General features: G+C 42.2%; 1 protein-coding gene across 1 annotated transcript in view; it reads left to right on the top strand.

Moving 5' to 3' along the window:
- Nucleotides 1–26,716, top strand: part of LOC112109424 (probable E3 ubiquitin-protein ligase HERC6) — a 90,345-nt gene that overhangs the window by 40,211 nt on the left and 23,418 nt on the right. Inside the window, exons 24-33 of the mRNA XM_029913675.1 lie at nt 9,682–9,903; nt 10,791–10,882; nt 11,769–11,899; nt 12,767–12,924; nt 15,334–15,410; nt 15,782–15,882; nt 17,797–17,902; nt 18,692–18,875; nt 19,240–19,412; nt 26,112–26,159. Of these exons, the coding sequence (XP_029769535.1) occupies nt 9,682–9,903; nt 10,791–10,882; nt 11,769–11,899; nt 12,767–12,924; nt 15,334–15,410; nt 15,782–15,882; nt 17,797–17,902; nt 18,692–18,875; nt 19,240–19,412; nt 26,112–26,159 (1,292 nt within the window). The remainder of the gene's footprint in view (nt 1–9,681; nt 9,904–10,790; nt 10,883–11,768; nt 11,900–12,766; nt 12,925–15,333; nt 15,411–15,781; nt 15,883–17,796; nt 17,903–18,691; nt 18,876–19,239; nt 19,413–26,111; nt 26,160–26,716) is intronic.

Here is a 26,716-nt window from a genome sequence, read left to right as displayed (position 1 = left end):
ACACACACACACACACACACACACACACACACACACACACACACACATTCTCTGGCCTGGTCTGGGTTCTGAACAGTGTTAGAGAAACAACTCAAAAACAGCATCCGTTTGTGTGTTCTGCTCTGGCCCAGGGGCTGTATTTTCTAACTCAAGTCTCTGCCATCCTTCAGAAGTTGGCTCAGGGGCAGAGAACAGGTGTGTCAGTGAAGTAAGACTGGAAGTTTTCATCCATCAGAATGTTCATCTTGGGGGGTTCACTTGACCTGTAGAGAAGATGGCTGCCTGATTCCAGGTCTCCTAAATCCCCACACACTAATCCTCGTCAATTAAGGGCTCCCAGGTATCTAGACAATAACTTTCTGTCCAAAATGTATTAACTAAACAAGGGGGACCCTTTTTGTTGTGATTTTATGGATCCTGCTGGGACAAATAGAAACACCACATGAGCCAAGCCTGAGTCTCCAAAGAAAGAAGGCAGAGGAAACGAAGCAGTCGCTCTCACACAACTCGGCAGCTCTGAGGGACTTTCGAACTACCATATTTGATCTTTTATCTCAAGATATACATGAGCTCTCTAAAGATCCAGAAGAAGTGAAAGCTCGTTTCACCTATTTAGAAAATGAACTATGAAAAACTGCCATAGAACTGAAGAAAGTTAAAACAGAGAATGTTTCCTTAAGGCAAAGACTAACCAGTCCTGAGGAGAAACAAGAAGATCTTGAAAACCGATCATGCAGGAATAATTTGTGGTTACTGGGCATCTCTGGAGGGCTGGGAGGAAAAACATGATTAGCTTTCTCCAGAACACACTCTCTGAGGTAATGGGATTGGGTCCCATTTTGCCTCCCCTAGAGATTGGAAGTGCCCATCAAGTGGTAGGGGCCAGAAGGAGAGAGAACAATAATAACTCCAGACCCATCGTCTTTAAATTGCTAAGAGTTAATGACAAAGTTAAGCTGATGTCTGCTGCTAGGCAAAAAGGATTTTTTTTATAAGGATTTTAAATTTTCTTTGTATCCAGACTTCTCTGCAAATTTAACCAAGAAGACAGCAGTATTTAATGGAATCAAATGCGCTCTCACGGGGTCAGATATTAAATACAACCTCAAATAGACTGATATCTTCATAACGAAATACTTCAATATCCCATTGGATTCTTGGCAAACACTACGGGATTCAAAACTATGTCTTGCTAACAGCATGATCTCGGCACATGTAGGTATTTTGGTAAATATAGGTATATTTCTGGCGGATTCTTAATTTGTATTGTGTATGGGGGAAGGGAGGATCGGTGCAGGCATACACTGCCTAGAATCTGGACATGCCCATATTGGAAATCTGGGATGTTACAGGGATGGAGGATTGTATGGGGTGTTGTGTGTTTGTTTTATGGAGAGGCACTTGGAGGCTGTCAGTCTATTGGGCATCAATCAGCAGCTGAACAATCACTGATTTTTCATGAGTTCTATTTAAAGTTTTGTTCCTGGAATGCACAGTGGCTTAATGAACTCTCCAAGAGAAGCAAAACTTTGAGGCACTTAAAATCAAATGGATGTCTCATAGTTTTCCTTCAGGAGACCCATTTAAGGAATGAAGATGCAGACAGAATTTAAAAACTGAGTGGGAAGATGAATATCACTCCTTTTTCAACTCCAGATGAAGGGAAGTAGTGATATTAATCCACAAGAACCTAATTTTTCAACGTATTCTGTCATGAGTGGCTCCAGAGGGCAGATACATCATAATTGAAGGCATTTTCAATGCTAAGAGATTAATTTTGGGGAGTGTATGTAATCCTATTGGTGAGAATGCACCCTTTATCGCAGAAAAAACTGACATTATTTCCAACAGAACTGATGTCCCAGTGGTACCAGGAGGAGATTGGAATGGTGTCATGGATGATATTGTAGACAAATCTCCGTATTCTAAGCAAAAATCTCAGACCTTTGCAAACTATCCATTATCCCTGCTGAAAGATAGTGGACTAATGGATGTTTGGAGACTGAAGCATCCTACAAAGGATAACTACACATTTCTCTATGGTTCATACCTCCTATTCCAGATTAGATTTTTTTTTATGATATCTAAGGTACTAGCTTGTAGAGGTGTAAGTCAGTAATATTATCATCTCTGATCATGCTCCAATTTCTGTTCATATAGATATTGGTTATAGTGCTACAAGATCCTCAAGATGGAAGTTAAACACACATCTGCTTAGAGACCCTAAATTTCTTTAGATGATTGAAACCTCCATTACAAACTTGTTAAAAGAAAATACAAATACTGTCTCCTCTACAACAACTTTATGGGATGTACTGTAAAAGAAATATGGGAGGAGCTAAACATCTCCATTTCCTCTGACAGGTGGGATCATATCTGGCACAATATATGAGAGCATCCAGTTCTCTTTTTTTGCATTTCTTTCAGAACAAAATTGTAATTAGCTATTATTGGACTCTGGGGCAACTGCATAAAGCTGTACTCATCCTGCATAGTAACTGCTGGAGATGTGACATCACCTGTGCAAACCTGTCTCATACATTCCTTGAATGTCAAAGTATATCCACATGTTGGAGGAAAGTGTGTGGTGCTCCATCTAAGGTGACTGGGGTAGGGGTTTACCCTACTTCAAGCCTCTGTGTTTGGGACATTCTAGAAAATCTACCTGTTCCCCTGATGGCAGGAAACAGGATTGCTGCAGGACTCTAGAGAGGCCAAAAGAGTCAGTTTACAAAAATGGAAATCTGGTATTCCCCCAACATTCTCTGATTGGCTGACAGCTAACCAACACGTCCTCTTGGAAAAACTGACAAGCTATGGAGACACACGAACCAGACACACGTAGCGAGCGCGCTCCGTACCCTCCGACCGGAGGGGGCCCTGCAAGGAAGGGGGCCCCTAAAAGTGGCAAAATAAATACCGCATTCCAGTTTCTACATTGTAAGGGGCCCCGCCAGGACATATGTTCGGAGGGGGCCACGTTCTTTGTTGCTACAGCCCTGACATGAACCAACTATCAAGACACTTGGTCTTTCATGGGAGCGTTACAAACTGTTTCCAGGTAGATTGGGCTTCTGAAGCTTCTCCTTTTTGCGGCGGTGGGTAGGGTGGTTAGGGAATTATTTTTCTTATAACACTTAGGCCAGGAGTATTTATGAATATTTCATACTCTGCTATTGTTAAATCCATACTCCTGCTGTGTTTTCTTTGTCATTGTATTTGAATATGGCTGGATGGATCTGTTAAAACTTCTGAAAGATGGAAAAAAATAAGAATGTTCGACTTCTCATCCCTGCTCCAGGGGGTGCTGTTGGTGAGACATGAGAGAAATGCCCAGAAATTGCACCAGACACATAGAAATGATGCTTTTCTTCTGGTTGCTTTTACTGAAAGGAAGGGGGAGCGATAAATCCTACCGATGTAATGTCCAAATTTACCACGGGGTGGTCCGAAAGGGCTGCATTTTCTGACACACTACAGGTCACTGAGTCGTTGCCATAATAGATGGGTTGTCTCTGCTGGAGATAATGAATTGTATCCGCTCAGTCACCCAGCTAAAGAAACTCTGGCTCAAGTTTTTATTGCACAACAATGGAAGTAGCTCTACGTTTTACTCTTTTCATTGACGGATGCCTTTACATCCATGCCCTTTGCTGCCTCTGTGTGTGGCACTTCCCCTCCTCCCCGCGCTAAGGAGAGGGCTGGGGAAAGCCGCATACTTTCGATTTCCTGCAAAGGACACACCTCCTGTCTCTCTCCCTTTTACAGACGGCGGAGGGGCGGAGCAGTTCGTGGAGATTTAAACCTGTAGCCTCTCCCCTTCTCTTCACCAACATTCACCCTCACGGTGGCATCGGACAAGAGCTTCAGTCATACGAGGAACTTTTATGAGCTAAAAAAAATCCCTAGGCTGCCTGGTTCTGTTTTTGCAAATCTTCAAAGAGTAAAAACCCTTTTCTCTCTCCGATTACTGCCACAAGCAAAAGCTGAGAGACAGACGTATCCTTTCCAACGTGGGTCCAACTTTGTGTTTATCAGCTGTTTTTGCTGTCTTGGAGCTGTTTCCACAATACAGTGTGTCGTGGCTGGCTTTCTCTGGCGTGCTGAATACAGCTGGAGAATAAGAGCCTATCTAACAAAATGCCAAGGGACTGCCAGACAGGCAGGCAACAAACCAGCTGCCAAATGAGTTTATTGTCACCACCTCCTCAACCAGCGGGAGTAGCATCCTCACCGTTGCTGTTGTTCCCAAAACCAAACTGCCACCCCAACTTCTTCAAGAAGCACCCGCAAGAAATCTGCCAGATAAACTGCCAAGAAAGCTCCCTAGCTGTCGTGGAGAAAAACGGGAGCGTTCTCATGTTTGACAAAGAGGGTGAACACAGAAAACCCGGTGAGTCTTTGTTTTTCAAACCCAAGGACCAGGTTCTGATCTGGTGTAAACTGACATAGCTCCAGAGATTTCATAGCTTCCCAGCGGCTTAGAATCTGGACCAATATATGAACATTTTCTTTTTTGTGGTCATGTGCCCAAATCTAACCCCTTTAGAGTTAAATGTGTGATAGAAATTGAAGGTGCCCCTGCTGTGATTCCGTAATACATTATTTTTACAGGGCATTAATATGGTTATAGTCTTCCTCTTTAAATTAAACTTATCACAGGAGACCAAGGTAATTTAGGACTTAGGTTGATTTTTCACAGGAAACTCCAAGTGGTTTGTGATTTGCCTACTCTTGCTGTTCAGAAGTCCAATTCCCAGATCCCTGCTGCCACTCTTAATTCTGGCTTATCTCTTCTCCCCTCACTAGAGCAGTTTCCTTTCTCTGTCATACCAAGTACCAGTTTCGGTTTCCATTCCAGAGGCTGAGCAGAGTGTTACTCAGGGGTCTGTCAGGCTATCAGGCAATAATGGGTGAAGTGCAGGAGGTCACTTCTGCACTGCAGATGCCTCCTGATTGTTGGAGGAATAACCCTTTCTCCCAGGAAAATAGGAATTTTGTTGTTATTACAGATAGTTGACTCTCCTTGACTTCTCAGTGATCTGAGTGCCTTGGGCATGTAAATGTAAGCCCTGATTACTGGCTTCATGTTGATTTAGTTTAAGATAAATTTGAATGAGAGGATCATAACTTATGGAGCAGTAACGTCTACATGATAAGGCAAATGAAGGCACAGATTAGTAAAATGGTATCGAGATCTGATGCACACGTACAGGTATCTGAGATTCTGTTATATACTGTGAATGTTAAAGCTTCTGCGCTAAAGCCCAATTTTAGATAAAAACTATTGACTTTATTAGGGTCCCGGCATAATCATCTTCCCCTTTTCACCCTTTTGAGTGGGTTTCTTTGGAAGGAAACAAAGAAACAAACAAACACAGACTCCTGTGTGCAGGAGTCCAAGTCTAATAAGAATGAAGTTTAAGGGATTTAGTGGGGACACTCCTATTTTGGTAATGGAATAGAGTCTGTGAGAAGGGGACCTATAGGCTAGAGAAATCTAACTTAAAGGGACGGTGGCTAATTTTTGCCTCCCTTTTTGATACTATTAAAGAAGAAGAGGAGTTACAAAATCTAAGCTGACTAGAAATGCTTTGATGATTTCTTTTGTTGTTGCACTAATACTGGTTTCTATTTACGGATGTAGCCATTTTCCTGCGGGATGGTGAACCCCAGCAGGCATGAGATCCAGACAGACAGCTGGGCTATATACAACAGTGAAACGGACTAGTTTGTTTTCCATTGTCTAGACTGAGGGATGTGCAATAAAGACAAACAGCCAGAAAAAACAGTGGCAAGCAAATTAGAGTGGTTTAAAACTCGCCTTCATTTGTAATAATCTGCTGGGCTGACTTTCAGAAGAACTGAGCACTCGCAGCTCTTGCTGAAGGAGATTTGGGTGTTCAGCACCTCTGAAAATCAGGTCATAGTTTATTATTAGCCATGCCACATTCCACTGCACTTGGGAGACTGGAAGCAAAAGTGGTCCTGCCGTGGGTTCCATAAACCACAGAACTGAGCTCTGCAGTGTTTCTTTCTCTATGGGGTGTTGTGGGAAGGCTGGGGAAGTTGTGGAGGCATGGACGGTGGGTGTACAAACTGTACGGATGCACTAGACCACACCACCACATGGAGGGGGGAGGAGTAAGGTTCGACCATTACTGAAACCTATGGCCCACGCTACTACATCCAGGTCATCTGGGTGCTCTGCATGCCACCTAGGAGAGAATTGTGTGCCTGAGAGTGGCCACATACTGTACCAGTACATGCATATGTGCAAAGCTTTGTGCTGAGGAGCAGAAACTCATTCTGTGATCGTTAATATAGCGTGAAGTTGCTGGGTAGCTTTTAATATGTTCAATGTCTCAAAATGATGGTGGGTTTCTGTCTTGATTTACTCTGCAGAATGCGTGAATTCAGGAAAGGACACGAGGGTGCATTCCTTGGACTGTGGAGCAGCTCATATGCTCATTCTCTCCTCGGATGGAAAGCTTTCTGAGCACAGCATTTCAGCCCCAGCTAATAAGTCGGAGATGAGGTGGGAAATGTCTCAGTGGATGGTGATGATGGTTAGAGAACGAGACCAGTACTTGGTGAATACCAAGTTCAGAGAGTGACCAAAAATGGGGGGGAAGTTGGTCCAGAGCTGGGGGTCCAATAATGAACATAAGCAGAGAAAGATCTGGGCTTAAGCAGCCCAAAATCAGGGTAAGGGATTGAGAGGAGAGGGGACAGTTTAGCAGGAAATGTGGGGCCTGGTGTAACTGACAGCCAGCTAGAGAGTGCAGGGAGAGATAAGAAGGATGGAATGGTCTTCAGAGGAGGATAGATGAGGGAGGTCCTGAAATAATAACAGGGCAAGAGAAGGAACCCATCCATCACTGTTGCCCCAGCCACTGGGAAGGGAAGTAGGGAATGGTAGTACACCTCTACCCCGATATAATGCCACCCGATATAACACAAATTCGGAAATAACGCGGTAAAGCAGTGCTCCGGGGGGGCTGGGCTGTGCGCTCCAGTGGATCAAAGCAAGTTCAATATAACGTGGTTTCACCTATAACACGGTAAGATTTTTTGGCTCCCGAGGACAGCGTTATATTGAGGTAGAGGTGTAGTAAGCCAATGGTGCACAGTGGCAGAGACTGAATTAGTAGGGTATTGTGGGGATATGTTTCCCCTTTGCCTAGGGAAGAAAGAGTTTGTTTGTTTTTCAACCAAAGAAAACATGGGTCTAAAATGTAAGTTAGGGGGTAGCTTTGTTTATACAGAAAGCATGGTCAATGCCCTGAAAGACCAACCACGCTGGAACGGGGCTTGAGCGTCACTGGAAGGGATGCACAACCCCAAGCTGATTCCTGTGATTACATTGAAGTGCATTGAGCATGTTTGAGGACAGCAGTACTTACACGTAGCATATGAGTGCCTGCCTATTTCTCCTAAGGATGACAGAAAAGTGCATCCTACAGCAATGGACCGAGAGGTGCTCTGTTATAAAGGAGGGGGATGGAGCAGAGTCCGGTTTGGAGCCTACTTTGTTTTTTTAACTCAGCAAGAAATAGACAATTGAGGATTGTTAATCGTACTGGACTAAATGGACTATCTGAGTACCAGATTCCCTAAGCATCAAGAAGAACCTTATTCCATGAGCCCCACTGGTCTCAATGGGACTACTTGTGGAGTAGAGGTACTGCTCAGTGTGGTGAGGGTGGGAGAACTGGACCCAAAGTGACCATGTAGCATCTGACTGAACTGTATTGATTGACTCATCCACTAACCTACAGGAAGCATATAAGTACACTGCCATCCACCTGTGTGATGTTGTATTCTGTAACCTTGCCCCAGTCAGAGTTTAAAAAATATGTAACTATAAGGCCTGATCCTACTCTAATTTACATTGGTCTAAATCAGGATCAGCTCAACTGAAGCCAATGGAACTACACCTGGGCAGAAGCAGTGTGAGTAAGGTTAGAATCAAGACTATACAACATTTAAGCATGCTGAAAGTGGTAGAACAGGATAAAAATAGATTCTCAGGCAGGCTCTTATTGGATTAAGATTAGAATCATTTATGTTGGATTCACAGCACTTCATGTGTTTTTTTTTTCCAGACTGCTGAAAGAATTAAGAGACAAATACATTGTCCAAATCGCATGTGGGGACCATCATTCCATGGCACTGTCTAAAGGTATTCTCCTTGCTTAGATTTTCTCTAAAGTATTAAATTGGAGTATTGCAACCCTCTCCTCAAGAGCTAAAATTTTAAGCATCACAATTAGTTAATGTATTATTATGAAAGGGTAAATACTGGATAGGAAACTGTTTTCACAAGGGTCAGAGAGGAAGCGTGATCCAGTGGTTAGGGCAGTAGCCTGCAACTCAAGAAAACTAGGTTCAATTCCCTATTCTGCCAGAAACTTCCTATACAAACTTGAGCAAAACTCTGAGTCTCTCTCTGTGTCTCCGTTTCCCCATCTGTAACTTAGGAGCAATAGGACTGCCCTCCTCAAAGGAGTGTTGAGGATAAATACATTATACTGGGATGTGCTCTAATACTATGGTAATGGGGCCATGTAAATACCTAGGATAGATATAATTCTCACTATATTTACATGAATTTGTTAATCTGTATATCTCAAATTGTGCTCTTCTCTGAATGTGCATGCTCGTTTGGTTTTCTCCAAATGACAGTGTATGTTAATTTAACATTAGATGAAAGAGAATGGGGCTATTGTCATACCCACTTCCTATCAGATTTCTTCCTGTCACTTGTTCCTGAAAAAAAAAAAAAAAAAAAAACCTCCTACTCTGAGTCATAATTAATTCTTCATATTAAAATTGTGTGAATCATTTATTTATTTCTATAAATGTCAAAATTATTAATTAGGGTTTTTCACTTTTTAAAATATCGAAGGTATAGAAGTGCCACTTTTCCATTACAATTGTTTCAGAAGGCTACTCATTATGTCTTTGATGAGGCTATTCCAGAGCAGGGATTACAGGATTGGATCCTTAGTAGATAGCAGAGGGCAGCTACATCTAGTAGACTAAGCCTAGGGCTGGGAGTCAGGAGGTCCTTGGTTTATTCCTGACTCTGCCAGTGAGTCGCTGTGTGCCCTTGGACAAGTTACTTAACTTTACTCTCTCTCTTTCCACATATGTAAAATGGAGGTGATAAAGTGCTTTGAGGTCTATGGATGAAAGGTCTATGAATTGCGGATTGGCAGAGAGGGTTACGACCCATCATAACTTTAGGGCACACTCCTGATTTTCACAAGTCAGAACCAGGTCCAGCGAGTCCTGAATTGATTTAATGTCCCCATTGTGTCAACGCTGCTTTTTTACAGCCTGACCCTTTATCCGCATGTGATGACATCATTTGATAATGTGATGATGTAACATAATCATGCACTGATAAAACATTATGGAGCAAAGGTAGAGAAGGCTGGTTTGGGACCACCTCCTCCAGCTGCTCCCAAGGCTAACCTCACTGTGGGCCCCTGAAAGCCAGTGCTGAGGCATCCGGGATCTCTGCCATTACTGAGTCTTAACTGGGGGTCTCGATTCATATATAAAGAAGTTTGGCTCAATCTTCGGGTCCCTGGTGTGGAAGTAAGAGGGCCCATTAGGTGGAAATCTGTATGTTTGAAACTGTGATGGGTTTTTTCTCTTTCTTATGTTAAGGAGGTGAGCTTTTTACCTGGGGACAGAACTCACATGGTCAGCTTGGAGTGGGGAACCAGATTGCCTTTACCGACAAACCACAACTGGTGCGGGAGCTCAGAGGCATCCCACTGGCTCAGATTGCTGCAGGAGGAACTCACAGCCTTGCCCTGTCGCTCTCAGGAGCCGTTTACTCATGGGGGAAGAATGATTTTGGACAGCTGGGACTTGGAGACACACAAAGTAAGGAAAGACACAGAGCAGCGTGAAAAGTAAGGCGGGGAGGATATTTTCCTAACAGAGGAGCTTGACACAGACACAGAAACTATTAAGGATGCCAACCACCATCAGAGCAATGATGCCTGACAGTGTCTCTGGGAACAGCAAACGCAGATAAATTGGTGTTCCACTTGCTAGTTTGCCCTGATCTGCTACTGCCCATGGAAAAGCCAGCTGGAACAAGAGAGTTTGGGGTTTTATTTCCAGAGGACTAATCAATCATTTTACACTCCCACCCAGATAACATGGGCTCATAAAATGCTCAGGCCTACGAGTTCTCTCCCTGATCGCATTATGCTCTGCCTGTAGTTTGCAGCCTCCCTCCTTCAATTTTCTCTCACCTTGTATTTATAAAATTTATGAGAGAGAAAATTAGATGTCCAGATTTGGAAATGTTGGTGGATTTTTAAAGTTAGGGTCATAAAATCATATATATATATATATATATATATATATAGCCTGATTTTCAGAGGTACTGAACACCCACAAAAGTCAATGGGCACTACAGGTGCTCGGCACCTTTGAAAATCAGGCTGTTTATCTAGGTGCATAAATATGGATTTAAGAGCCTAATTTAAGGCCCTCAGATTTGAATATTGGCCCAAGTTTTATTCTTAGTTCTAACTACATAAATATGTAAAACAACCAAATAAACAAACTTGCCAGGGTATTATGAAGCATTCTGCATTGTAACAGAACGTGAATAAGCCTTGTAAGCAAGTTCTGTATATAGGGGAAAAGGCTGCTTTTTTTTTAAGAAGTAATTCCAAGGATGGTTATAAGTATTTTTCTAGACCTTTATTTGCTTTAGATTTACCAATGTCATCAATCTACATTGTTTTTCTTTTCAGACAAATATTACCCTTCATACATTAGAGCCCTAGAACATAAGAAGACTGTGTATATCTCGTGTGGTGGAGAGCACACTGCCGTTCTCTCACAGGTTTGGTTGAATTTGAATTCATTCACTTCACAGAGCACAAGAGAAGTTTAGCCCAACAGAGATGATACACTAACTAGTAGAGTGTTGATTCCCTGCAAGGGCAATATTTACATTTATGGGAATGTGAAGCTGGCCCCTGGCAGTTGCTAACTGAGTTTTATAGGACCATAGTCTACTTAAATTCCTGCAGAACATTAAATGAGGAGTTGTTCTCATTCAGCCATGGGTTATCAAAGAACCAAAGGGACATTCCAGTAGTGTCTGGCAGAAGCTGAAACTTTGAACCCAAGTACATGGGGACTGGATGTCTCAAGGCAATGTTAACAACACGCAGTTCAACTGTCAATGATCAAACATTATTACTTTTTGATGTTTTTTTATAGTGTCCTCACTTACTGAGAACAACAACAACAACTTATTTACTAAGTTTACTCACACGAGTAAAGCCCTTAAGCAATAGGACTACTCTCAGGAGTAAAGTTACTCACATGTATAGGTAATGCAGGATCAGGCTTTATATTAGCATTATTCAATTTGTATTTGCATCACCCATTCCCTGATCTATGGTCTATAGCATGTTCTTACTTGTATGTAGTGTAGTTGTAGCCCAGGATATTAGAGAGGCAAGGTGGGTGAGGTAACATCTTCTGTTGGACCAACTTCTCAGAAGCTTATCTCTTTTGCCAGCAGAAATTGGTCCAACAGAAGCTATTGCCTCACCCACCTTGTCTCTCTAATGTCTTATCTGGATAATCAACAGGACTATCCATGTGAGTGAAGTTGTGTAAGCATTCATGAGATCTGGTCCATAGTTGGCATTACCATCTTTTAAGTGTGTGCTATTTTGAGATTACATGACCCTCATGTCTATTTGTTCCTCTCCAAGGATGGGCTGGTGTGTACCTTTGGAGCTGGAGATTATGGGCAACTTGGTCACAACTCCACCCAGAATGAACGGACACCTCGTATTGTGGCTGAGCTGTTTGGAGCAAGGGTGTCTCAGATAGCATGCGGAAGGTAGGAAACGGCAATGTCCTTGAAGCTTTATAATGACAAGGAGATAACTTTGCGGAGATTTTGGGAAGCACTGGAGGATGTTAGGAAAAGAAATCTCTAAGTCACTTTTTTCAGATCCCCTTATTTTAATGGCTCACAGCTGATAAAACGTGTGTCTGGTCAATAGTCTATTTATTAACTTTTCCACACACAGACCCTGCCCTGCATTGAGCTTCATGAGAACAAAGTCCCGCTCCAATGGCGTGAGCAGATTTAAAAATCATACTGTACCCATAATCCCTGGCTGCTCTCACCAGGTGATGAAGAATACATACATGTGTCAAACAGAAAAGGACCATCAAATTACCTAACAGGGACGAAATCTACCAAAATTTCCAGTCAATCCCTGTACAACATGGGAAAATGGGTGTTACTGAGCAGTTACAATCTAACTGTGAATGATGGAAACTATGAAATTATATTCAGTCATTAACAGCCTGATACAATGTCCACTGAAATCAACAGAAAATCTCCTGTTGACTCAGACCTAAAACCACAGGAAATATGTATGCTTGCCAAATGGAAAAATATCAACGCAGAACACTTTACTGTTTGTAATTCTCACTGGTTCAAAATTAGAAAATAAAGAGCTATCTAGAAGCAGTGGAACCGTGTTCATTTAACTAAAGATGCACAGATTGTTCTTTCAGTTCTGCATGTTTATTGTAAGGAGCACCCTACAAATTTGACTGGAGGGCTTCTGTAGCATGGTTCTCAGTAACTTTAATGGGAAGCAGCCCCATGTACTGCTCTGAAAATGTGCCTGTATGTATTATCCTAAGTAGCTCAATGGCGCTCTTAGATTGTCCATTTTCTTTCTCTGAACAGATGGCACACGCTCGTCTATGTCCCCTCCTTGGGAAAAGTCTATTCATTTGGTTGTGGAGCAGAAGGGCAGCTGGGCAATGGTGACACATCTAATCGGTTGATACCACTGCCTGTCGAATTACCTTCAGAGTGGGTGAATGGTGGAAAACTCAACCAGGGTAATTTGCACAGTAGATCTTTATGAGCTGTACTTTGTTATTTTAGGTCCAAACTAGGGAGGAGTTAGGTTTTTTTTTTTTTAAATGAAAAACGCATTTTGTTTAACAAGGGGAGTGACAAGAGCGTGGGAGAGAGAGGGCTGGGAACAAGGAGATTTGTCCCTAAACATTGGACAGCCTGAAAGCAATTGAGATGATTGATCTTACAAACACTTGAGAAGAACTAAGTAGATATTTGTGTGGGGAACCTCCTGCCAGGATAAAGTCACTAACTGCTATTTTCTCCTTCAAATTGGGCAAACTCATGAGAATCACACTCACTTCCAAAGGCAAAACTTGCCATCTTTCTCCCTAGCCTGAATAAATGAGTGGTTTCCCTGATGACTAACGTACTAGAGAACTCTGGGGGAAAACATTCCGGCAGGGTTGCTTAGCCCGAAGCAACAGTTACCCTGGTATCTTCTTTACCTCTCAGCCTGACCTCTAAATAAGCTGTCACCGGGTAACTGTCCCCTCTAAGGGGAGATGGGGGCCAACTACACCTGTGCCACCATGATTAATTAGCTGCTTCCCACCCTGAGGGGGCAGGACTAAGGAGAGGTCAAGTGATAGATTAGTGAACACCTGGGCCTTTTGAAAGCGCTGTGTGAGATCAGTCTGAGTTGGAACCACAGGGAGTTGGCTCCTGAGGAAGGCCCTGAACTGAGGTTTGGATGGAAATGGTACTCCAGGGGAGCAAGCCTAGGGGCCGCGTGCTCTATCCCAGAGGCAGCTATATTCTCAAAAGTTAGCCCAGAAAGGGGCTGGGAATGGGGCCAGGAGGGCATTGCTGAAGGGAAGCCCTGAAGGGCAGAAGCCCTTTTGCTTGTTTGGGAGTTTTTAGTTTGGACTTTTACTACCTTGGAACAAGTAACGTTTGCTTGTCACTTGGCCAGAAGGTTAAGCCACATCTCCATCACAGCCAGGTACCTGGAAAGCCAAGGAGAGAACCTTTGGGAAGGAACCTGAGGCAGGGAGTGCTGGCTACACCACAGCGAGCCAGCAGGGGGTGTTACTGAGCAGCCATGGCATAGATGTTAAGGGTCAACTGTGGATTCTGGTATCTCTGTACCTTTCTCCTCTTCAGGCAATGTACTGAAGGCTACTCTTACTGCTGTGCTGTTCAATCTATTTAATTGTCTCAGTTGCCTCTTCTCTGATCCAATGCAATTGTAGAAAGAACGTCATGCCTTAAAGGGTTGCTTAATAGCTACTTACATCATTGTACGTACTGCTGTTCAGCTAGATGTGCTGCACATTCTCATTCGCTGGATTTTTTTACAATTAAGTCATTTTAAATTACTTCACACCTTATTCTGAAACTCAGATTTAAACCTTTTCAATTAGTCTTGTCCATGGGGCATTGACTGAGTCTAGTAATGCTAGAGATGTGGAAACCAAGCTAGTGAAGAGCCATCGACTCCGGTCCCAAACTCCATTTTAATGAATAGGACAGATGTCTTCTCAACAGCACACCCTGGCCATAACTAGGCAGTTCTTAAGAGGATTATAGCAATAGTTTTTCACTGTTGCCCTCTATGCTCCTAGGTTTGTAGCTGTTTGGGGCATCTGGGATATATCCAGATCTCTCTCGTATATTGGGTAAACATGCAGTGATATTGAGGGCAGATCAAAATTAGCTTCTTATTCCTTTTTTATATTCCCTTATTAAAAAAAAAACCATATTACAAAGTTACAGTTGGAAACCGTTATATCACACTTTTCTAACAACAAAGTACAAGTAACAAAGGAAAATACGGAAAATAATGAGGAACACTAGCTAGATAGCACCACAAAAACTGTACAGTAAGCAACTAAGGAAACACACTCCCTCTTTATGGGCTTATTATAACCTTAAGGTGACTCAGGTTAACCTGCAGTGGCCAGCCTTTACCCTTCTCAGAAATGGGATTCCTCTGGGTTTTGTATTGAGGAGAATGTGACTTTCCTTGGGTCTCTTCAGGCTTGATAACCACTAGAATCCCACTCTTCCGTGGAAGGAGCTCTGCCTCTGTGTTGCAGATCTGGAACTAAGGCCTTCCATGAACTAGAGACAAACCCAGCTCCCCTGAGCTGGGGCTTCTCCACAGCTGGCTTCTTCCTGCCAACCAGAAGATGCAGGAACTTGCATGCTGCTTTTAGATTGGCCAGCCACCCTCTTCCAGTGTCCCCACGCTGCTTGCTGAGCCCATCAGAGATACATTTACTCTTTCACCACGATAAATAAATGTTATATAGAATCATTTCTGGGGCTGGGAGCTTTTGATTAGTTTTTAAGGTTTGTTTTTATAAGCCTTGTCCTTGCACTGAACTTTCTAAAGATAAGGGGTTGTTCTTTGGCTCATCCTTTTCTTCTTTATCCCTTCACAGGAAACAGTACCTCCGAAAAGGTGATTAAAATTATTGCGGGAGGAAACCAAAGCATTGTGCTTTGCTTGAAGAAAAAGGTATGCAAAGTATCTGATATGTTTTTAACTATGTAGTTCATGACCAAGGCTTCTGCTTTGCTGCTGTTGAGCCACATATGAATTTGGATTTGCCATCTAGACCATAATAGGTTTTTCTTCCAAAATCACAGCACTCTCCCCACCTCCCTCCATCCCTTCACTGAGACCAAATTGTGTCAGAAAAGCAAATATCTCTCTCGCTGTCTCTCTCTCATGACATCATTTCTGTATTTTATGCTTGTGGTATTGTCTACTGATTGAAAGCCCATTTGTTCACTCAGTTTGGCCAACAGAAGGTTCTGATCCTAGCTAACCAGAGTCTCATCTACTGAGCTTCTAACCTCATTAACATTCTTGCCCCTTTTATACAGAATCCATATGTTACTTTGAATGGAATTGCCATAGCGGAAGACAAGGAGGTGGATAAATGGATTTCTAATTCAGATCCTAAACAGTGGGAGAATATAAAGAAGTAAGTCAGATCCCTGGTGGGTTTTTCCATTAATACTGTAAATGCTAAACCTTCAAAACACTGTATTTTCTTGGTACAGGTCTTCCCTTTCAAAAAATCTTGTAAGGAGTGTAATTAAAAGGACTATGGCAGAGACTCAGAATTGGATATTTGCTTGTTTGCTGTTTTGAGACTCAGTCCAGCACACTTACTGCGTCTTTGCTCAGGCGAAACTCACATTAATGAAGTAAGGGCTCTAGTGTTTGGCCCTTGGTCACCATTTTCTTGCAAAAAGATGGAAGTGGACATTTCACAAGTACAGCAGTTGAGACACACTGGCCAGCTTTAGGAGTGTATCCTCCTCTTATAGCAAATATATACTTGCCACTAGTGTTACTGGGAGTTAAGAGCGCACATCCAAGGGGAGACTCAACCCTCAAAAGGGGTGGCCTTAAAACAAAAGAGCCTGATGCAAAGTCCATTGAGCAGCATGGCTGGAGTTTTCAGAAGGACTCAGCATGCACAATTGGTGCCCAGTTTTCAGAGGTGCTCAGCTCTTTTAGGCACAGAAACAAGTGGGCAGATTTTCTTAATAACTTGGTACATTGGGATGCTGAACACTTCTGAAAATCTCGCCTTTTTGAGGTGCCTGAAAGGGAGCTGACTTTCTTTTGGGAAATCTGGCCCCAATTATGCATGCTGAGTACTTCAAAAACTGGCTCTTTTGAAAAATCTGTCCCCACATGGCTAATTTGGATCTCAGTGATTTTCCAAGTATTTTTAATCTAAGGTAAGTGGTAAGGACAGTGGCATGTAGAACAACTGGCATCTTTAAATCACAAACCAATTTGTACACATCTTTGCTGTTTGTTCAGACTGAATAGCTGTTGCTGCTGCTTTTGTTGGAATGATTAATTCTGGGTTGTTTTCGTTGTTGTTTTAAATTAACAGGACTATTTGGCTGATCTTTTCATCTGAGGCTTGTGTCAATGGAAGTTTCTTGGACAAAAGGTAGAGTGCACTAATTTGAAAACAAAATAGTACATCAGCTGTGTATAAATTGGTCAGAAATTAGCTACATTACAATGAATGTAGAGATTGATAGGATTATCTGGATTTGTAAAATACAAGTCTATAGAATATTTTTCAAGGAAAGGCTAAAATTCTCCTCTGATCCACATAATAGATCTTGACCAAGATTTTAAAAAATGAGTGCCTAAAATTAAGCTTCTAAATTCACATTTAGGCACTTAAATAAGTGGCCTGATTTTCAAAGGTGCTGAGCAAACCCAGGTCCCATTGAGGTCAGTGGGAACTAGGGGTGCTCAGCACTCTTGCAAAATCTAATCACTTTGTTGCCTGAATATGGACGTGGGGGCCAAGATTTAGGCATCCACGTTTGAAAAATTGTCTTGTCTCCAGAACTCTGCTCTCCTTGCATGCTTCCATCGCCCACTAATGTAGAGAGAGCAGAGGATCTGAGCGGAGGTTTATCACATGGATATGAGAAAAGCACTTTACCCAAAATGAAGATCAGACAGGTTTGTCACATATTAACATTTACTGTTAATGAACTTACATTTATATAGCATCTTATACCCAGAAGGATTCCAAATCATTTCACAAATGTTACTTTACCCAGCACTGAAATGCAACCACTTCTAAGGTGGAATATGGCAAGCAGCTGATTAACAACACACAGCCACACTATGTGAGAGTTTAGAACAGGGAGTATGGAATATCATTCAACTGATGCTGCAGTGAGAATTTCTTGGTAGGCAGAATATAATTATACTAATTGGAATTAGGGTTTAGCATTTCTCAGAATGTACATTCCCTTCACACCCAGGGATTGTTAAAATGCTTCAAAGTTTAGCCAGTAATACACAGCAGAAGAGCAGATCTTTCACATCCCTGATTTTTCTTCCCTTCCAGTAGAGACAAACATTTCAGAACCTCCAAAGAAATCTCAGGCGTAGATATGTCAGCAGTGCTTCTTTTTTATGAGAAGATGAACAAGAAACCAAAAGTCTACCAGGAGGTAAGAAGTGGCGTAGAAATGATACTTGTTACACTGATACCCAGTAGCTTTGGATCATCGCATTTTTTTTCTACAAAGGGATGCTGACAAAATGTAGTTCTGGGTTTTTCAAGTGCTTTATAGACCCTACCATAAACAGGAAAAAAACAAATCTACTACCTCTCAGAGCTGCTTCCAGTGGAGCAAAGAGAGTTTTGTTTGTGTTATTTCTTTGTATTAAATTAGGAGTCGCCAAGATATTATGGCGATGAAGGCCATATAATGACTGAGGTTGACATAATGTTTTCATGGTGGTTTTGTTGTGTTTTTTTGTTTTAAGCTTGTTTTCCTAATTCAAACTCTCCCTGCTAGAGCAACAGAAACAGAAAGGGAAACTGACTAGAAGTGAAATTGATCAATCTGCAAAATGGTGGTGCAGAAGGTGTGCATTGTGCTCGGCACTGTACAAACACAGAATGCGAGATGGTGCTTCTCTCAAAAAGCTTACTGTCTCTAAATTGGCAGGGATATGGGACAAGGGTGGAAGAATTATTATTATCCTAATTTTAGAGATGGGGAATCTGAGGCACTGACAGATTAAGTGATTTGCCTAAAGTCACACAGGAAACCTGTGGCAGAGACATGAATTGAGCCCAGATCTCCTGAGTCCCAGTTCAGCGTATGAAAGAAGATGGGACGTGAAATTGGGAATTCTGAATTGCTCTTGCTGCTATAAGTAATAAATTATTATGGCAAAGCTCCGCTGCATTTTTTTATTTCTTTTGTCCCCTTGCTCCCTCTATCCCCCAGATGATCTCTGCAGTTGAGAAATTGCTGTCATCGCTGTCTTCCTCTCCCAGCTCACCTGAAGCTCTCAGGATCTACCTGATCATTCCTGTCCTTTCACGGGGACAGGATAACATGTCTTACTGTCTTCTTGATCGGCTAGCAGAAGCCATCCTGAGTCTCCAACAAAAAGACCTGAAAGTTCTTGGTAAGGCCTGATAGCAGTACAACTGGATCATCTGAGTTCTTCAGCACTTTCTGGGGCGGGATGGGGAAATACTCCCATTGACTTCAGTTGGGCCAGGATTTCACCCCAGATATTTTCTACAATGGAAAAGGGTTTTGACAAGCTGCTTATGTAGAAATACATGCAAAGGGATAACTTGTCTGGAGCAGTCTACAGATAAAAGCATTATATGAATTTGAGATTTACTAGTTTAGTTTAAAACCAAGTGCTTTATTCAGTTCATTTGAAAACAAAACGAACTGCTGTTTGTCCAAAGGACAGATCTTACTAAGGACTATTTGTATGTTGTCTAAGGTAGAGATGTCAACAGTTGTTTTCTTTACAGAATCCCTGTGGTCAAATCTAGAAATATCCTTTTTCAAGGACCTAGTGAGCATGTATCAAAGGGTTTCCAGAATCAATCTATCTCTTTTCATCATGCAAGTCAGAAACTCTGAAGAAGTTACCTGTGAACCACACTTGAATAGGACTCTGAAAATGCTGCAGATTCTTTACCAGGTAGAAAAGCATTTGGCTCTGGTGGGTTAGAAAATACACATACGATTCGAATATTTTTTCATGAATTTATTTCTTGAATTTATGAATGCATGGCTTTCATACCTAGGGTGACCAGATAGCAAGTGTGCAAAATCAGGACAGGGAGTGGGGGGGGCAATAGGCACTTATATAAGACAAAGCCCCAAATATCGGGACTGTCCCTATAAAATTGGGACATCTGGTCACCCTATTCATACCTGAGGTACAAGTGCTGATTACAGAGCAGTATACACTTTGCCCTATCCATGCTAAGAGACTGGAACTGTAATATTGATTTGCCCCATTACCAGGCCCCATTGGTCCACTACACAAGAATAACCTGCATAGGGGTCTGCAATAAGTGAGTCTGAACTCTATTTCCCTCTTATTCTTCCATTAGGGGACTGCCCCATGTTTTGTGGGCCCCACCCCAGGGGCAGGTTGAAATGTGAGTGTGATGTTTGCTGGTTACACTCTAATGCTGCAGAAGTTTTTTCACACTGATGAGCTGCTCTGAGGTCATAATAACTTGAATCCTCTGGAGAGCTAGGGGTTCTCTCCCCTTTTATTACTGTCCTGGATGTGCAGCCTCACAGATTCCACCCCCTCTTCCTGTTTCATTCACCACTTCATCCACCACTTTCTTAACTCTCTCTCAACGGGCCCGTGCACCAGTTCTGGACACATGACTTTCTGAGCACCCCCACTGGATTTGCCCCACCGTTGGCATAGGATTTGGAGGCAGATGGGAAGTTGAAGGGAACTCGGGTAAACTTACACACTGAATCTTGGGCCTTAAATCATGGGGACCCTAAGCTAATACCTTTGCTGGAAGCCCTGGGTTTGTTTGAATTAGCACTGCTTGATTTTTATTTACTGACCTGACTAGAATCTGTTTTTCTTCTGATTCCTCCCCCGTCTCTCCATATTTGCCACTTCTAAGTAAAAGGCCTTTCTTTGTCCCTCTCATCCCCGTTTGGTGGAATTTTCTCCCTTGGGAAATCTACACTGCAAGTTCATTATGTCATTCTAAGATATGGCATAATACAAAGGGCCTGATTCTCATTTACACTAAGGCCCCTTCTCTTAGTAAAGAAGGGCCTTAAGTGAGTATAAATGCAATATGTGCTCCCTGTCAGCGCTGTGCAAAGGAGCTTTGGGGTAAAAGAAAATGAGGCCCATGGAATTCTCAATTAATGCACAGAGCAGACTACGATTCTTAGCTGTAGGGTTTTATAGTTATTGTATTGTTTTTGCACTTCTGCCCTTGTCCACTGCTTTGTGTACAAAAGTGCTATGGTACATTTGCAATATAGTTCTGTTTTATAGATTGTGTGCCTAGCTCATAGGATCTGCTGGCCATTTCCTTTTAACACTGTACGTATCGATGCAGGTGAACTCCAGTGCTGGTTTCAAAATACAAGAAAACAACTTCTATGTACCTGAAGTGAAAATGATTTGGGGACAGAATTGGCATTTGAATGAAGGAACAGTAAGTATAACGTCTTTCCAAAACTGCAGTATATTTTCTTGTTGTTATTTAGGAAGTTAGAGATATTGGGGCCAAATTCTTGGGTCCAGCCCTTCTATCTCCAGTACAGCTTAGAAAGCTTTACATCCTCTCCGGTCCTGTGGCTACTGGGCATTAAGCTGGCCCCGATACACCATTCAGAACAGCAAGGCTCTTCTAAGTTGTGCCAGCTGCCCATGACTGCCAAGGTGTTTTGGCAGTCAGAGATCGACTGGACACAGTCACGCCCCAGCGACACCTCCTTTTCCATGGCCACACACCCCCTTCACTGGGGGCTTGGAAGCAGAGTTAGCAAAGGAGGAAACATTGGTGCTACGTGATCTGGAGATTCCCCCATGCCTGACGTAGCCAATCCATTGGCCAGTCGCTGCAAAGGGAGCCAGGATCTGGCCCATTATATGTCCTCTTATTTTTGTGTTTATCCATTCAGAATTAATGGACTCTTATACAGTCCTTTGAAACTTTTCACCAGGAAGCCAACAGAACATTTTAATTTCCTTTGAGTCATGGAAAGGAGCTAAGACCCGCTCTACAAACTAATTTGCACCGGTTTAACCAAAGGCATTGTTTCTGATTCTTGTAGTTAAACTGGTGCAAAGCCCATTTTTGAATGATATTAAAATTGACATAAGCCATTTTAAAACTGATTCAAGAGTGTCCACACAGGGCTTTGCACTGCTTTAATTTAAATGAGTCTTATATAGGAATATGCAGAAATTGCATCTGGGAGAATGGGGTATGACTTCAGGTCTCATGCTGATCAGATGTGTATTCATTATTTCTAACTAGCAGCTATAATTCTGCACACAGTGCTAAGTGTTTGTTACATGAGGCTGTTTTATAGATTTTCACCTTTTCTTAGCCATAGATTTAATCAGGTCTTGTCTTCCTTAGGGAATATGCCCTGATTCCATATATCAGTGACTAGCCACTGATACAGCTGCATCAGGGCAGCCCCTAGCATAGAGAGTGGGTTATACGCCATGATTTGCACTATGCAAGGGGAAGGTGCACCCGTGCAGATCACAGCTGCTTGTGGCTGTCAATACTAGGGGTTTGCACTAGTTCAACTACATCCATGGTTTGGCACTGATGGCTGAAATCCTCAGCATAGACCAGGCCTAAACTTCATCCTTGAGGTCTCGCCTATCTTTATCTAATAGCGGACTTTGGTTTTGAATCTCATTTGTTCTTAGTTGGCAGAGTTTGATGTCTGTTTGTTGTGTGCTTAGGCAGAGAAAAAAAAGCCGAGTCCTGCCGGCTGAGCAAAAAAAAAACCCAGTGCTGCCGGCGGATATCGGGACAAATTGCGTCCCGACCAAAGATTGGTCAGGACGCAGGACAGACACCGAAATATCAGGACGTCTGGTCACCCTATGTGTGCTTGCTGCTTGACTGAAGTATGCAGTGTGGTTTGTTGGGGGGCGGTGTGCTGAGCCTAGTGGCCTGCTAGGCAAGGCTGAGAGCGTCTTAAGGAGGCTTTGATCCCTAAGCCCTTTAGGATCCATTAACTGTTAACTAGGGGGCAGGACTACTCGCCCTCTCAGTTTAACATTCTCTCAGTTTAGGCCAACAAACACTCCCCCACCCAAAAAAGCTGCAGGAATATAAAAGAATGCAGGCAGAAGTCCAGCAGTAGAGTAGGGTCTATCCAGTTTATTGCATTGAATGTATGATTACCTGTCTGTGGGCAGGTGGCATATGTGTCTATTCGGTGCAAGGAGCTCATGGTCCTCACAGACCGAGTATGGGCTCTGGAGACCAGAGTGGCTGAACTGGAGGAGCTAAGTGAGACAGAAAGGGACATAGACGAGACTTTCCAGGACAGCGTAGAATAGTGCCCCCCTCCGCCCCCGCCCCAGTCTGAAAGCCTCTGTGCTGTTGAGGAGGATGAAAGTCTTGGGGAAGGAGAACATCAAACTGGAGCAGAGGGAAATGATTCCATAGTTGGGAACCTCCTTCCAGATGATGTCACGGTATCCTCTTGCACTGAGGATACCTCTCTGGGGGAAGAAATCTCAGTTATTAGGAAGAGATGGCTAATAGTGATGGGAGATTCGATCATTAGAAATATAGATAGCTGGGTTTGTGATGACCGGGAAAACTTCGTGGTACATATAGGTACCAATGACGTAGGGAAGGATAGGAGAGAGATCCTGGATGCCAAATGTAGGCTGTTAGGTAAGAGATTGAAGTCCAGGACCTCCATGGTAGCATTCTCTGAAATGCTTCCAGTTCCACGCGCAGGGCCAGCTAGTCAGGGAGAGCTGCAGGGTGAGACAATGGTGTAGGGAGGAAGTTTTAGGTTTATTAGGAACTGGGGAACCTTTTGGGAAAGGAGGAACCTATACAGGAAGGATGGGCTCTTCCTAAATCACAACGGAACCAGATTGCTGGCATGTAAAATTGAGAAGATTGTGGAGGGCTGGAGGGGAAGCCGACAGGTATAGAGGACTGATACATCCCATAGAGGAGACTCTATTAACAGGGATTCTCTATATTCTAGTAAAGATGAGAGGATAGAAGTTGATAGAGTACAGGTAGAAACTGAAGAGAAAAAGTCAAATGAAAAAGTGTCCCATTCAATTACATCACATGAAGGCAGACAACTAAAAGTGACAAATTTTATAAATACTGTATACAAATGCTAGAAATCTAAATACTAAGGTGGGTGAATTGAGTGCCTGGTATTAAATGAGGATATTGATAAATGAGGATTAAATGAGGATTTTGATGCATCAGAGAAACTTGGTGGAACGATGATAATCAATGGGATATGGTAATACCAGGGTACAAAATATATAGAAATGACAAGAATAGATCATGTTGATGGGGGAGTGGCACTCGATGTGAAATAAAGCATGGAGTCAAATATAGTAAAAAAAAAAAAAAAAATTAAATGAATCAAACTGGATCATAGAATCTCTATGGATAGAAATTCCAAGCTTGAATAACAAGAGTATAGCAGTAGGAATATACTACCAACTACCTGACCAGGATGGTGATCATGAAATGCTCTAGAAGAATAGAGAGGCTATAAAAGTAGAAAATTCAATAATATTGGGGGATTTCAGCTATCCCCATATTGACTGGGTACATGTCACCTTGGGATGGGATATTGAGATAAAATTTCTAGACACCATTAATGACTGCTTCTTGGAGCAGCTTCTCCTGGACCCCACAAGAGGAGAGGCAGTTCTGGATTTAGTCCTAAGTGGAGCACAGGATCTGGTCCAAGAGGTGAATATAGTTGAACCGCTTGGTAATAGTGACCATAAAGTAATTAAATTTAATATCCTTGCGGGAGGGAAAATACCAAAAAAGCCCAGCACAGTAGCATTTAACTTCAGAAAGGGGAACTACACAAAAATGAGGAAGCTAGTTAAAGAAAAATTAAAAGGTACAGTCACAATAGTGAAATGCTTTCAAGCTCCATGGAAACTTTTAAAAAACACCATAATAGAGGCTCAAATTAAATGTATACCCCAAATTAAAAAACAAAGTAAGAGGACCAAAAAAGTACCACCATGGCTAAACAACTTAGTAAAAGAAGCAATTAGAGACAAAAAGGTGTCCTTTAAAAATTGGAAGTCAAATCCCACTGAGGAAACTAGAAAGGAGCATAAACTCTGGCAAATAAAGTGTAAAAATAGAATTAGACAGACCAATAAAGAATTTAAAGAACAACTACCCAAAGACTCAAGAACTAACAGCAAATTGTTTTTTGAGTACATCAGAAACAGCTGCCAAACAATCAGTGGGGCCACTGGACAATGGACGTGCTAAAAGAGCACTAAAGGAAGACAAGACCATTGCAGAGAAACCAAATGAATTCTTTGCACCCGTCTTCACTGCGAAGGATGTGAGGAAGGAAGATTCCCACACCTGAGCCATGATTTTTAGGTGACAAATCTGAGGAACTGTCCCAGATTGAGGTGTCAATAGAGGAGGTTTTGGAACAATAAATAAATTAAACAGTAATAAGTCACCAGGACCAGATGGTGTTCACCCAAGAGTTCTGAAGAAACTCAAATATGAAATTGCAGAACTATTAAGTGTGGTGTAACCTACCACTTAAATCAGCTTTTGTACCAGATGACTGGTGGATAGCTAATGTGACACCAATTTTTTTAAAAGGTTCCGGAGGCGATCTTGGTGCATTCAGGCCAGTACGCCTAACTTCAGTGCCAGGCAAATTGGTTGAAACTATAGTAAAGAACAGAATTATCAGACACATAAATGTTGGGGGAAGAGTCAACATAGCATTTGTAAAGGAAAATCATGCCTCACCAATCTATTAGAATTCTTTTAGGGGGTCAACAAGCATGTGGACAAGGGTGATCCAGTAGATATAATGTATGCGGACTTTCAGAAAGCCTTTGACAAGGTAACCAGTAAAGGCTCTTAAACAAAGTAAGCAATCATGGGCTAAGAGGGAAGGTCCTCTCATGGATCAGTAGCTGGTTTAAAAAATAGGAAATAAAGGGTAGGAATAAATGGTCAGTTTTTGGAATGGAGAAAGGTAAATAGTGATGTGCCCCAGGGATGTGCACTGGGACCAGTGCTGTTTAACTTATTCATAAATGATCCGGACAAAGAGGTAAACAATGAGGTGGCAAAATTTGCAGATGACACAAAATTACTCAAGGTAGTTAAGTCCAAAGCTGACTGTGAAGAGTTCCAAAGGGATCTCACAAAACTGAGTGACTGGGCAACCAAATGGGAGATGAAATTCAGTGTTGATAAATGCAAAGTAATGGACATTGGAAAACATAATCCCAACTATACATACAAAATTATGGGGTCTAAATTAACAAGGTAAGAGAAGGGAGCAGGGGAGGGAAGAGTAGAAATAATACCAAAGCAAACACTAAATAACACACCAGCTGAGGTTTCTCCCTATTCAGTATAGAACCAGTTTTTCTTTTTGATGTGGCATCTTGAATTAGGATATTTTGTATAATAATATCTATTTTTGAATATTTTCTAAAAGATACCAATAATAATGAATCATTTTGCTAAATTTGTGCAATGATTACTCATTGGTCCAGATGTTCACGTTACTGGTACGTAACTCATTCTTTTGTACAGTGCTTTGCAGTATCTGAAGTATGAAAGGTGCTATTAAAACTCCTATTCTCTTTTTTTAGACTTTCGAGCAGTGGAACAAAAACCTGATTTCAAAGCATTTGGAAACAGTAAGCTATATTTCATATCCAATTAGAAACTAGCCTTTGGACATTAGCATTAAAATTTACTTCTTGTTGTCTCCATGAACTTTACAGGAATACTCAGTCATCCAAAAAATCCCAGACAGTTAGTAGAGATGGTTCTGAGTGAAAATTAGTCATAAGAAACAGAGGGGTGCAAAATGTTTGGTTGGAACACAGAACCCACCAGAATTCAAGCTGGGTTTGGATTTTAGTCTTTTCACTAAACATTTGCCTAAGTCTCTAAAGGTTTATCTGGCCTGAGCCCCACACCTCCTGCCCTACACACACCCTTTCCTGACCTCAGTTTTCTTTGAAATGGGTCTGGGGTCTGACTCCCCCCAGCATCTCTATAGTGTACAGTTTCAGGGATTGACAGGGAAGAATTACTGTCCTTTTTAATTCCTACAAAAGGAGGCGCTGGGTTGAAAATAGTCCATCCTCTAGGGCAGGGGTCAGCAACGTTCGGCATGCGGCTCGCCAGGGTAAGCACCCTGGTGGGCCGGGCCAGTTTTATTTACCTGCTGACGCAGCAGGTTCGGCCG

This window comes from Terrapene carolina, unplaced genomic scaffold (genome assembly GCF_002925995.2).
Source record: "Terrapene carolina triunguis isolate 2854851 unplaced genomic scaffold, T_m_triunguis-2.0 Scaffold789, whole genome shotgun sequence".
NCBI classification, from domain to species: Eukaryota; Metazoa; Chordata; order Testudines; family Emydidae; genus Terrapene; species Terrapene triunguis.
This window is presented reverse-complemented; position numbering and strand designations above follow the sequence as displayed.